This window comes from Rousettus aegyptiacus, unplaced genomic scaffold (genome assembly GCF_014176215.1).
Source record: "Rousettus aegyptiacus isolate mRouAeg1 unplaced genomic scaffold, mRouAeg1.p scaffold_m13_p_1, whole genome shotgun sequence".
NCBI lineage: Eukaryota > Metazoa > Chordata > Mammalia > Chiroptera > Pteropodidae > Rousettus > Rousettus aegyptiacus.
The window spans coordinates 28,016,868-28,029,183 of record NW_023416284.1 but is presented as its reverse complement, the minus strand read 5'-3'; the positions used below and the strand labels follow the sequence as shown (position 1 = coordinate 28,029,183).

At 42.8% G+C, this 12,316-nt stretch overlaps 1 protein-coding gene across 6 annotated transcripts in view; it reads right to left on the bottom strand.

Annotated features, from left to right (window-relative positions):
* The window catches only part of CFAP57 (cilia and flagella associated protein 57), a 52,328-nt gene that overhangs the window by 24,780 nt on the left and 15,232 nt on the right, over positions 1-12,316 (bottom strand). For all 6 annotated transcript variants that reach the window (XM_016123756.2, XM_016123758.2, XM_036232740.1 and 3 more), the window contains exons 9-15: positions 12,070-12,183; positions 10,359-10,571; positions 9,996-10,169; positions 7,293-7,454; positions 4,038-4,193; positions 2,774-2,867; positions 1,938-2,128 (exon numbers count right to left, since the gene is read on the bottom strand). In XM_016123756.2, coding sequence (XP_015979242.2) covers positions 1,938-2,128; positions 2,774-2,867; positions 4,038-4,193; positions 7,293-7,454; positions 9,996-10,169; positions 10,359-10,571; positions 12,070-12,183 — 1,104 coding nt within the window. The remainder of the gene's footprint in view (positions 1-1,937; positions 2,129-2,773; positions 2,868-4,037; positions 4,194-7,292; positions 7,455-9,995; positions 10,170-10,358; positions 10,572-12,069; positions 12,184-12,316) is intronic.

Here is a 12,316-nt window from a genome sequence, read left to right as displayed (position 1 = left end):
CCCTGCTCTCAATTTGCTAAATACTGCTAAAAAGTAAAAGCAGCCCATCCAAATTGTTAAGATGATATGCCAAGTGTAAGCTTCCTAGGAAAGTTCTGAGTTGAAATCTTACTGACTCAAAAGAAAAAATGCATTGCAACCACTGTGGAAGGTCCCGGAAGGAAGGCCAGCCTCTCTCCCCTCTGGGTAGAGTCAATACCCCCGAGGGCAGAGCTCAGTGAACATAGGATGCCACGTGTAAGCCACATGGTAGAAAGATGTCTAGGGCCCTGAGACTACAAAGGAAGGCTATTTAGCCCTGTGGGAGGGCAGAGGGGTTAGGGAAGACTTCCTCAAGGAGTTGGCCCTTGTCCTGAGTCTGTAAGGGTTAAGCACAAGTGGCCAGGAGAAGAAGGAAAAGGAGTCCGGGGAAGAGAAATCACCCTGAGCAGAGAGGCTCAGAGGCTCTGTGGGAAACTCCCAGATGCTCCATATTGTTATGTTGGATGGGAAGGAGCTGGACAGGGACAACCGGAAATGGGGCTGGGGGGTGGCATGGGGGGTGGGCAGACCCGAGTCAGAGTGGCTCGTGAGAGCTGTGTTAAGGAACACTCTTCACATTGTGGAACCTGGAACCAAAGCACACGGGGCTCAAATTCCCTCAGTTCTGGCTGCCAGCAGCTCAGGGCTCAGCCTGCTCTGAGGCTCCTGCCATCAGGAGACCTTCACTCCTACTTCCTACTTCTCGACACATTTATCCCCCACTGCCTGGTCACCTTTCCAGTTCACCAAACATTTCCAGATGCCGACTCATCGTCTCCTTTGCCATCACTGGGGTGGTAATAGAGGATTCCATAATAATGTCTCCTTTACTGACCCCTCACTGGTTTGAACACGATGGCTGGTCACTGGCTGAACTTTATTTTCTGTGGCACCACTCGATAAAACCCCAGTTACAAATGAGGGCTGCTGTGTCTTCCTCACGCACACACCAGCTGGCTGTGCCATGCTGTGGAAAAGCACTCAGCCCAGTGGATTAATGCCTCCAGAATTCACGTCTCAGGCCTGAGCTGGGCTCTCAGCCACACACCTGCCGGTCCTCTTCTTGGTCACTCTCTTCCTCATTCCCTTCAAAAATTGCTCTACACCTTCGTGACTCTCCCACCCACTCACTATCAGCACAACATCTGCTGAAATTCCATGCTGAATAGGAGGCCATCTGGCCTCTCCCAATTTTCTCTTCATCTTGAGAAACTAGGTATTTTGGAAACCCACACTACTTAAACGTTTTGTCACATTGCTCTGCCTAGATTCCCCTCCCTCCCGCATTTCCCCATTTTCTGTTCTGACATATTCCTCTTGGATCAGATTAGCACCTGCAAGCCCTCCCCGCCTCCAGGCTGGGGAACACCCTTTGTCTGTATTCCCCTACTGCCCTGATCCATGTGACCACCTCTCTCACCTGACTGAGAAGCAGGCCCCGTGTTTTATTTCTGCTGGTCACCTAGCACTCAGGCTGGAAAACCCAATAAGGCATGATTTGTTTGTTAAATCAGTGAAGAAAATGACTTTACCTTGTAATGGGGTTTCAGACAACCACCTTCCCCATTATTCAGGGCCCTTGTTCCTTTCTAGGTTCTGTAGGCTTCTTCTAGAAAGGTCTCCCCAGTTCTTATGGCTTGACGGTACCGTTAAGATAGAACAATAGGTATGAACTGAACTTAGTCTACCCAAGGAATTTAAGCCTCAAATCTGAGCATCTCCTAGCTCTGGGAGTCCTGTGCTCTACAGGGAAATAAATGTGTAAAATTAAGGCCAGATGACATGCACACTGAAAGCAAGCTGGGGAAGGAACAGGAGGTCAAGCAAGGCTTCCCACAGCTCTTTGGGCTCTTCACAGGCCAGGTCTGCAGGATGGCACCATGGAAGGGAGGCACAGCTTGGCTTCCCGTGAGTACCTCTTCCAGAAGGGTGGTTTTCTCCTGCAGTTTGGCCTCGTAAAACTCCGTTAGCTCCTCCAGGGCCTGGCTCTTGGTCTCATCGTTATCCCGAAGTTGTTTTTCATATTCCTCCTGCATCCTCTGGGACTTGAGCTGCAATTCCTGGTACTTCTCATATTCTAGAAGCAACTTTTGGTTGTTGCAATATTCTGGAGAGAAGAAAGAAAGGTATTTAAGGTGGGCCAGTAGCACTAATCTCAGAGACACTTCAGAAATCTTGAGTGCTTTTCCACCTCCTTCCAGCACCAGCTAGAACATTTGCCCGCTAAGCCAAGATTCAAATGCCTGCCCATTGTCCTCACCTACCTCCAACTCCATCATCTCATTAGGCAGCCAAACTCCCTCTCCTTTGCTGTCTAGGCAAAAAGGTTTCCAAGAAAGTGTAGACAGGGTGTTTGGGATTCAGGGCCAAGACGAATGTGCTGAGTGCACAAAACAGGTAGTAGTACCCTCATTTTACAGAAGAGTAAACTGAGGCCCAGTGAGGTTGGGTGACTCCCTCAAGCTCCCAGCAAGTACATGGTGAGTCTGGGACCCAAGACAGTCTATCAGGCTCCAAACCTGCACTTTTCCGTATCTACTACTGGCTTGTGTTTCATCCATGTTTAAGGAATGAGTAAATACAAAGGAGTAAAAATCATGGTGAGTTCCAGGGGATTTATGTGGTTCATTAATAGACAAATCCATATCACTTGGGACTTCTGCTGGGTCTGGGGGACTCTCAGAGTCTCTAATCAACCCTTCTGACCCTACCCAACCACCTCCGTCCACGTGGCCCCTACTTGTGAACTCACCCAGGTCCTGCAGTTCCCGGCTTTGTTTGTCTAGGAGGTCATCCATGTGTTCACGATGAAATATATCCTGCTTTTCTTTTTCTGTTTTTAAAACCTGAAACACAGGGTCAAATGTTATTTCTACACATCTGCTGAAAGTACTACTGAGTCAAGAATGCATTTTATAAATGACATCTGTCCTCACTCACAAACATTTCTCAAGCTCATATTTTGTACCGAGCACTGTTCTATGAGCAAGAACTAAGCTATTGCTTTTTTAATTTACATGATATTCTGCTCTCAAAGTTCTAGACTTTTGCTATTTATATCCTACCATGTGGGTCCAGTTCAGTTTCAGACACGTAACAAATGCATTTTTGGGTTGAAAAAGTAAGGATTCAGTGGAATTCTCTGTTGTTGGCAGATCTCTGTCAACTAAATCCTTGGATCTGTTAATGTGTCAGTTTCTAAGGAGGTGTTTTCTTTGATGGAGCAGGAAAGCTCCTTGCAATCAGGGGAGGTGCCAGTCCTAGGAGACGACTTTGTGCTTAGCTTATGGGGGCACCAAATCAAAGTCTGGCGATTAAATTAATGAAATAATAAAATTAACAGTCATGGTTGGTTTTTTTTTCTTTTTCTTTTTTTAAGCCAAACTCTGACCCATGGAGATGACATGAATGAACAAATACCCCTTGAACAATAAATAGGTTTTGGATGAAGGGCCAGGCAGATCTGTGCAGAACAAAAAAAAATTATTCTGGGAGAGTCTTGGGCCAAATCTAATTACAGGAAGACCATTTAGACTAATTTTAATTCACCTACTGACAATTCAGAGCTCAACATTCTGCTAGCTCTTTTCTTTCTATACTTAGTTTATCTTGTGACCTTTTCATTTTGTGTTTAAATAAACTTCTCTTGGTCATAAAAGTAATATGTTTTCATTGTAGAGAATCTCAAAATTACAGAAAAGTATAAAGAACAAAATTTAAATGATCCAGAATCCCAATTTCCAGAATTAATCACTCTGTCAGCTATTTTCTTAAAAACTGTTCTGCGCGTATTTATTTTACCTAATTAATAATATTCATATAGTTTTATATTCTGCTTTTTTCTACTTAGCACTTTGTTGTAATAATTTCTGATGTTATCGACTATGCTTTAAAAGCGCCCATTATCATATATCTTATTGTATGTATGAGCACATGCCAGTTCCATCTTGAATAAATTGGAGTAAATAGGAAATTTCTTTTGATTTGTGGTTGTTCATTTAGTCTCTCAAACAGACCTGGTTTTTCGTTTTCAAGGACTCCATTTCCTGGATGAACTTGTCTGTTAGCTCCTTAATCTTCTCAGAATAGTTCATATCCTTTAGTCGCAGCTGATATTCATTCTCCATTTTTAATTCTTCCACTCGAGTCTTCAGCTCCAACATGACCTGAGCCTTTGGGGGAAGGACGCAGAATGAAGAACATTCACAGTGTGGTTGAATTGGACTATTTATATCTGTGGCCTTGAGTTCTCTGAGACCTGAAGCTCTGTTTAGCCTACGACTCGTGAGTCTCAACTAAAACTTATCTTTCCCCCACAAGAGACATGCAAACTAAAAACTAGAAGACATATGAGCTTTTTTTTCTATCCTCACAACATATATTCAGTGAGTCCTACTGTGTGCCGGGCATTAGGCTAATAACTCCCTCATTTCCTTCAAACATGCATAAATGTCAGCTGCTCAGTGAGGTCCACCTGGACCACACTATTTAATCCTGCTAGCCTCCCCTTCCCATTCCCAGCCCTCACGATCCTCCCTCCCGCCCCACTTTTATTTTCCTTAGATCTTGGCACGTTCTATATATGCTTTATTACTTTATTTATTATCTTCTGTCTTCTTTCCCAACTAGAAAGTAAGTTCCAAGAAGGCTGAAACCTTTGTTGGGTTTGTACACTGATATATCCCAAGTACCTAGAAAAGTGCCCAACACATAGCAGGCATCTGAAAAATATTTGTTGAATCATGATTCCTGCCCCCCTGGAACTTATATAGTCAGAGAACTTATAGTCCGAGGCAGCCAAATAAACAGCACTACGAATTGCGATATGTGCCTATAGCCGAGTATTTCCCAGGACTGTCCATTTGTCCCTCTGGCCTCACTGTTATTACTTTAAGTTCTAACTTTTCCCACTTTGCTGGTTCCTAGGTCTAAGTCTTTTTCCTCTAATCCATTATATTTGCCATTGCCACAGTTTTCTAAAACTAATGTAATACACACAACTCATTTTTTTTTTTTTTTTAAAGTTCATGTTGAAGACAGAGTAGGTGAGAACTCAGGTGTTTTCTTCTTGTTCACCTATGAATACACTCTGTGCATCCCCATTCATCTTTTCTGGTCTGTCTCCCCTACTTCTTGTGGACAACTAGAGAACAAGGAAGGTGTTATGTTCGTTTCTGCATTCCTGGCCAGCAGACTAGCAGGAACTTGGCACACAGGAAATACTGAAACAAGAGATGAATACAAGTTGCATGTGCAAAGTCCGGAAGGTAAGAGTGAGGATGCCAGGTCAGTGCATGGCGGATGATTTGGTGCAGGTGGGAGCCAGAGCATGAGGGAGGAGGCCGAGACTGGGTCAAACCCTCACGGTCTCTGTAGGCCCTGCTAAGAAATTTGGATTTTACCCTAGAGGGCCTCTGAAGGTCCTCATCTAACCCATTTCAGCTGACTTTGGCCTTAGAAAGACCTCTCTGATGGCAGCGTGGAACATGGGCTAGATTAGAGAAGGCTGAAGGCAGGGGTTCTGTTTTTCAGGAGGAGGATGGCATGGGCTTCACCAGAGGTGGGGTAGAGAGAGCAAAGCAGAATGGAAAGATTTAAGAGAGAGACTTGAGGGAACATGGTGCCTGACTGGTTGTGTGGTGAGAGTGAGAGAACTGGAGATGAGGACTGTTTCTCCAACCAGATGGGTCCCTGTGGGTGCACTTGGCCTTTCTTGTTTCACTGCCTTATCCCAGGAGCCTGGCACAGGACCAGCAACACTGTCAGCACTAAATAAATATTTATCAGATGAATAAATGACCCAGGGGCTCTGCCTTGAGCTAGCGGAATACATTGACTGGTGGGGATGATCCAGTGTTTTCCATGATCTTTGTCCTTCCTCAGTCCCTCCTCCACACTGCCGCACAGCAGTCTCTCCAAAATGTAAATCTCTCAAGTCATTCCCAAACCTAAGTCTGTCAGCGGGTCCACAGGAAAAATTTCCAAAGCCTAAAACATGGTATAAAGAGGCCCCGCGTGATCTCTCTCCTGCTTCTTCTCCAATCCCTCTCCTTTCCAGCCCCATCTAGCCAGGAGCATCTTCCCCAGAGCACCCCTCTCTCATCCCTCTGCACATACTTATTCCTCAGTGTGCAAGATCCTTTCCCATTTGTTCTGAAAGGCTCCATTCAAGGCTCACTTCCTCTGGCACTACCTGGCCTGGGTCAGGGTCCTTCCTCCTGTGCCCCAACAACACTGCTCCTTTGTCACACTTAATTCCAGTTTGTATTTCACCTATATTTCCTCCCATGCTATAAGCTAACGATCCTCTTATAGCTTTCATCTCTGTGATCCCAGACCTTAGTACAGTGTCCGATACATAGCAGACCCCTCTGTAAATACTAGTTGGATGAATAAATGACTGAATAAGCCTCTTGGGTTTATCATCCATTTGTCTTCTCCCTTAGGGAGTGGAACACACAGCTATGTACTCAAAGCTCTCTCAAAACACATCTTTATGGGACGTTTACTACATGAATAGGAGGAAAGGCCCTTTGGGATAGTGATTAAGAGAGCAGGCTTTGGATTCAATCCGGATCAGAACTCTGGTCCAGCTACTTATTAGCTCAGTGACTTTGGACATACCACTCAACCTTTCTGAAACCGTTTCTTAAAACATGGGAAGAAAAACGGTTTCTTCTTCATAGAGATGTTGTGAGATATAAATGAGAAAATACTTATAAAATAATCAGCATAGTGCCTGGTTCATGGCAAACCTAAAAAATGTTGGTTATTGGTTATTATTAATTTTATTGTTTTATTATTGAGGAGTAGTTTTTGGGGATGTTTTATAAATACCTCTTTTCGTGTGTGTGTGGGGGGGGGTAAAGAAGGCTCCACATACTAGCAGTTATTAAGTTTCACAGATACAACTGGAATATTCATTTTGTCAGTTCAGTTTTGTAAGTATCAATTGTCTTCCACGTGCTATGAACTGCTGGTCATACGAGAAAATTGTATGTCATGGTTTCCACCCTCAAAGAGTAGGAAAAGGAAAGCTAGTTTATGAGTTAAAAGTAAAGCACAGCATAAGGCAATCATGTGGCTGAATGCCAGTCAGGGTGCGGTGGAAACAGATCGAGGAGCAATGAAGAGGGCAGCATGGCAGTGTGGGCAGAGAATGTGCAGAGAAAGCTGGGCGTGGTGCAGCCAGGCTGCAGAGGGCCTTGAACGTTGGCCCAGGAGTCTGGTAAGTAATTTCCATGTCCCTCTTCATTAGATCCAATTCTTACCTTCTCTTCCATGTCTGTTTTAGTAACAAGCACCTCTTCGGCAAAGCCCACTTCCCTCTCTCGCTTAATTCCCCGACCATCCTTATCAAAAACCTTCCAGGTGAACAGGCAGCCGTCCTTGGCGGCTGTCAGCAGGAATTGGTCATCGAAGGTGAGCAATATCTGAGGAGAAAAAGACCATGGAGAGGAGGCTTTCTGAGGCTGGAACGACCAGGATTGTGCTGACTGTTGCGCAAGGCCTCCCTCCATGTAAGCTTGGGAACAGCCTCACGGGAGGAAGGCTTGATTGTGGGGGAGAACAAGAGAGGAGCCCTCATGGGCCTTTGGTAATGAAAAAAAGAAACTAGACTATGTCTCTATTTGCTGTAGATTTGGAATCTGAAGAGTCAGTTATTATTTAGACTATACAAAGAACTCTCAAAACTCAACAGTAAAAATCTCAAATGATTCCACTAGAAAGTGGGCAAAAGATATGAAGACATTTCACAGAAAAGAATATGTAGATGGCAAACAAGGCCATTAAAAGATGTTTAACATTATTAGCTGTTAGGGAACTGCAAATTAAGACCATGATGAGATGTCACAACAACCTATTAGAACAGCCAAAATAAAAATAGTGACAATACCAAATGTTGACAACGATTTGAAGAAACTAGCTCTCTCATGCATTGCTGGTAGGAATGGAAAATAGCTTAGCAGTTTCTTAAAAAATGAAACATACACTCACCATACAATCCAGCAATCATACTACTGGGCATTTATCCCAGAGAAATGAAAATTTAAGCTCACACAAAAGCCTGTACAGTACTGTTCATAGCAACTTTACTTGTAATAGCCAAAAACTGGGAGAAAGTCAAAATATCCTACAATAGATGGATGGTTAAATAAACTATGGTACATCCTTACCATGCAATGTGACTTGGCAGTAAAAAGGAATAAACTATTGATACACGAAATAACTTGGATGGATCTCAAGGGCATTATGCTAAGTGAAAAAAGTTACTCTCGAAAGGTCACATACTGCATGATTCCATTTATATGACATCCTCAAGCTGACAAGATTTTAGAAATAGAAAACAAATGAATGGTTCTGAGGACTAGGGATGGGGGTGGTAAGCGGGATAGGTGTGACTAGTAAAGGGCAGCATGAGCAAGCTCTTTGTGATGAAGGTATAGTTTTGTATCTCGATTGCAGTGGTGGTAACACTAATCTATGCATGTGTTAAAGTGACATAGAACTACATACACATATTGAACCAATGTCAATTTTCTGATTTGATATTGTATTATAGATACATTATATGTAATTATTGGGAGATACTGGGGGGGAGGGTACATAGGACCTCTATGCTATCTTTAAACTTTCTGGTGAATCCATGATTACTTCAAAATAAAAGGAAAAAAAAAAAAGAATTAACTATGAAAAATGTCTTCTTACAATCAGCAGTATTTGTCAAGAACCTTAAAAATGGCCATGCTCTTTCTCTCAGGAATTTTATCTCTCTCTAGGAATTCAGCCTTAGAAAGTAATCAGAGATGCCCAGGGAAATCTGTAGACAAGCACATTTGTCCAAGTTCATAAGGTAATTTAAATGCCCACTTGTATGAGAAGAGTTAAATAAGTTATAGCCTATCATATGATAGGATATTTGTTTAACTACTAAAATCATGCTTTTGAGGAGTATTTAATTGGCAAGATGCTTACAATAGCATTAAGGGGGAAAAAAAGCAGGCTACAAATATACTTGTAATATGATCTCAATTTATCATATTTATAGAAAACATATATATATATGTAGAAGAAAATGCACCAAAATATTAATGATATTATTATGAGGACTTTATTTCTAAAATAAGCATGCATTGCTTTTATCATTAGAAAGATAAACATCTCATCCACAAAACTTAGATTTGAAGGGAAGGGGGTGGTGGGAAATATGTTATAGTAATTTACTTTGGACCTAAGACCCTGCCTCAGTACAAGAATGTTCCAGTTCATAATGAAAACTCCTTTCTTAATAAGGATAGTGTCTACAGGTAAGCCATTATCGGGTCGGGGTTATAATTAAAAACTTCAGGTGTTGGTATTTTTCAATCTGGAATAAGAGAAGGGAGGAGGGGCAGAGAGATACACATTTTCTAAGTGTGTGTTCTTCAGAATTCCATGTGCATGGAAACTGTTTTTTTAGAAGGGAGAATAAGGGACAATTTACAAATGTGTGTTCATGTTACTACCCCCAGGGAGGACCTTTTGTACCCTGGGGAAGGGGCAGGGGCTCATCTCCTGGGGTGTGACTCTTTTTAGTTGAAGGTACTTCTGAGGAGTGGGAGGAGCGCTGTGAGCAGCCAACACTCAGTAGCTGGGAGATGGATGCATTGGCCTGGCAGAGGAGATCTGGGTGGGGAGCCTAAAGCATCTCTCAAATGGCCCATTATTATGTCCCCAATATATGGTGAACAACCTTGTACATAAATCTTTAGGTGCATCTCTATTTCCTAGGGTAAATTCCTGGGAATAATTTAAATGAAGACTATTAACATCCAGTAAATGTTTATTGAATGGATGACTGGATAAATCAATAAGGAGAGAGAAAATGCTTTGGGAGGTTGATGGAATGAAGAAGGTACGTGGAAGGCAGGATCAAATGGGTCTAGCGAGGGCTAGTTCTGGGACTGGGCCCTGAAAAGAAGGTCCCCTCTCACCTTGGTGACAGGACCAGCATGAGCCTGGTACTCATTGAATTCTTTCTGCAAAGACAGAGGGTACTTCATTGCACGGATGGTTCCCACTGAGGTGCCCACAAACATCATGCGCCCAGAGTGTGAGATGACAATGGCTGTGTAAACGACGTCAAATGCTGACATCTCTCGAAGGACCTGGAACACAGACAGCTCTGTTCAGTTTGCAGGCTTGAGCCCTGTCCTCAGTGTCCCTAAGTCATTATCCCGTGAAGGAGGGATCCTATTGTCACAGGCCTTCTTCTTACCACACTCTCTGCAGTAAACATGGGGCTGTCTCCTGCAGGTCATTGTAGCCGCCCAGGGGTGGGGCAAGGGGAGACTCACGGAAGAATCTGCAATCTCCTTGAGGGTCTGATCAGATCCAACAGCAAAGATAATCTTGGAATCAGGGGAGATGGTAACACAGTTGTAGCTGCAGGACTTGAGCACACATTCTGTCTCTCTTTTTCCTGTGGATAGATTCCATTCATACACAGCACCGTCTGTGCCACAGGAAATCAGTTTGCTGTCATCAGCATTCCACACAATGGAATGAATCTACAGGGAATGAAGACATTGCCAGTGAAGAGTGCGCGCACGTGCGCGTGCGCGCGCACACACACACACGCACACACATGGAAAAGGCAATGTGTACCTCTAGACTAAGGCAGAATGTCCTTTCCTGGTACAAACCGTTCAGAAAGCACAAGCCATAGCTTCTTAGGAATGTTAGCATTCTGTTTCCCAAGATGCTTATAAAATATTGAAGATGAAATACTCCGATTTCCTTTTCAATTTATGAGTGGAAAGATTTAACTAATTGTAATGAATCCTATAATTCTACAACCAATTAATTATTGCTATGTTTAAAAACATTTTTTGGGGGGGGAATTATATATTCATGGGAATTTGCAAAAATAGGACAGAGAGAAGGGACTTCTGGAATGGAAAAATAAGGACCTCGGCTGACCTTTTCCTCAACTAAATAAGTTGACTGTTACAATATTATACAAGCAATTATTTAAAGCCTCTGGAAATTGTCTTAAGGGCACACAGCAAATGTAGAAACATTCCTTCAGGAAAACCTACTCGATTCTCAGTAAGAACAGAATCTGGCATTTGAGCCGCAACCTGCTCCTTTACCCTCCCCAATTCCAAGAATTTTATTCCTGTGCACTCTGAGCAGGTGTAACATGTTCTTCTGCCTAAAATGTCTTTCTTTTTCAATTGCTTTTTCTCTTCAAATTCATCTACTGACTTCTTAGTCCTTTTAACCGTTGGTCCCTCCCTTTTCTTTATGTTCCATATCTACTCTATCTTCAGGAACTACTGGTTTTACTTACTAAGTATCTTTTGAATCCATCCACTTCTAACTGTACCACCTCCATCCTGGTCCAAAATACTATCTTATTTCATGTAGATATCCACAATAGTTTCCTTACCATTTTTACCCTTGCCCCTTTCAATACATTCTTCACTCTGTGGCCAAAGTAATCTTTTAAAATGCAAGTCTGGTTATAGCATTCCCTGCCCTGGAAGTCTTCAATGATTTTGGGGAACGACAGGATAAAGTACGAAATCCTTAAAAGACCTACAAGGTTTCGTGTACTTGGGCCCCTGCTAACATGTCCAATTTCAGCTTACCCCAAGTTTTGTTCTGATACCTATGTTCTAGCTCCACAGACATTTCAGTTCCTTTGAAATCTCCCATCCCATGAAACCTCCCATCTCAAGGTCTTTGGATCCCTAACTGCAATGATTATTTCTACCAGCTCTGTCTGGCTACTTTCTACCCACTCCTTTAGGACAAAGCCTTTGTGAATACCCCAATCTCCTTCATTATGCCAATTCCTTCATTATTTCCTTTCATAACTTCATTGAATTTTTTGCAATTAGTAATTAAATTTGTCTGTGCATTTGTTTCATCGTCTCTTTTCCCAAGTAGACAGTGACCTCCACAAGGAGAGGAATCACTTCTATTCGCTTGTGTCCCACTGGCTAGCATAATGCATGGCTCTGCGTCCCTTGTTTCCCTGGACACCATTCACTCACTTACCTTCCCTGTGTGTCCTTTCAGGTTTGAGATGTTCTCCAGGCTTGTGGTGGTAAAAATCTGAATCACATTTCCATTGACTGCAGCAAACAGGTGACCTCCATTGCTAAAAGCACACTACAAGGAAATACATCCAGAGAGCACGAATGAAAGAAATGAGCAGTCTCATTAAAGGTTACAGTCAAGAGCTCTTTTTCTCAAAAGAGGTGGGAATCGGGGGAAGGTACAAACAGAATGAGAATCGGCTGAT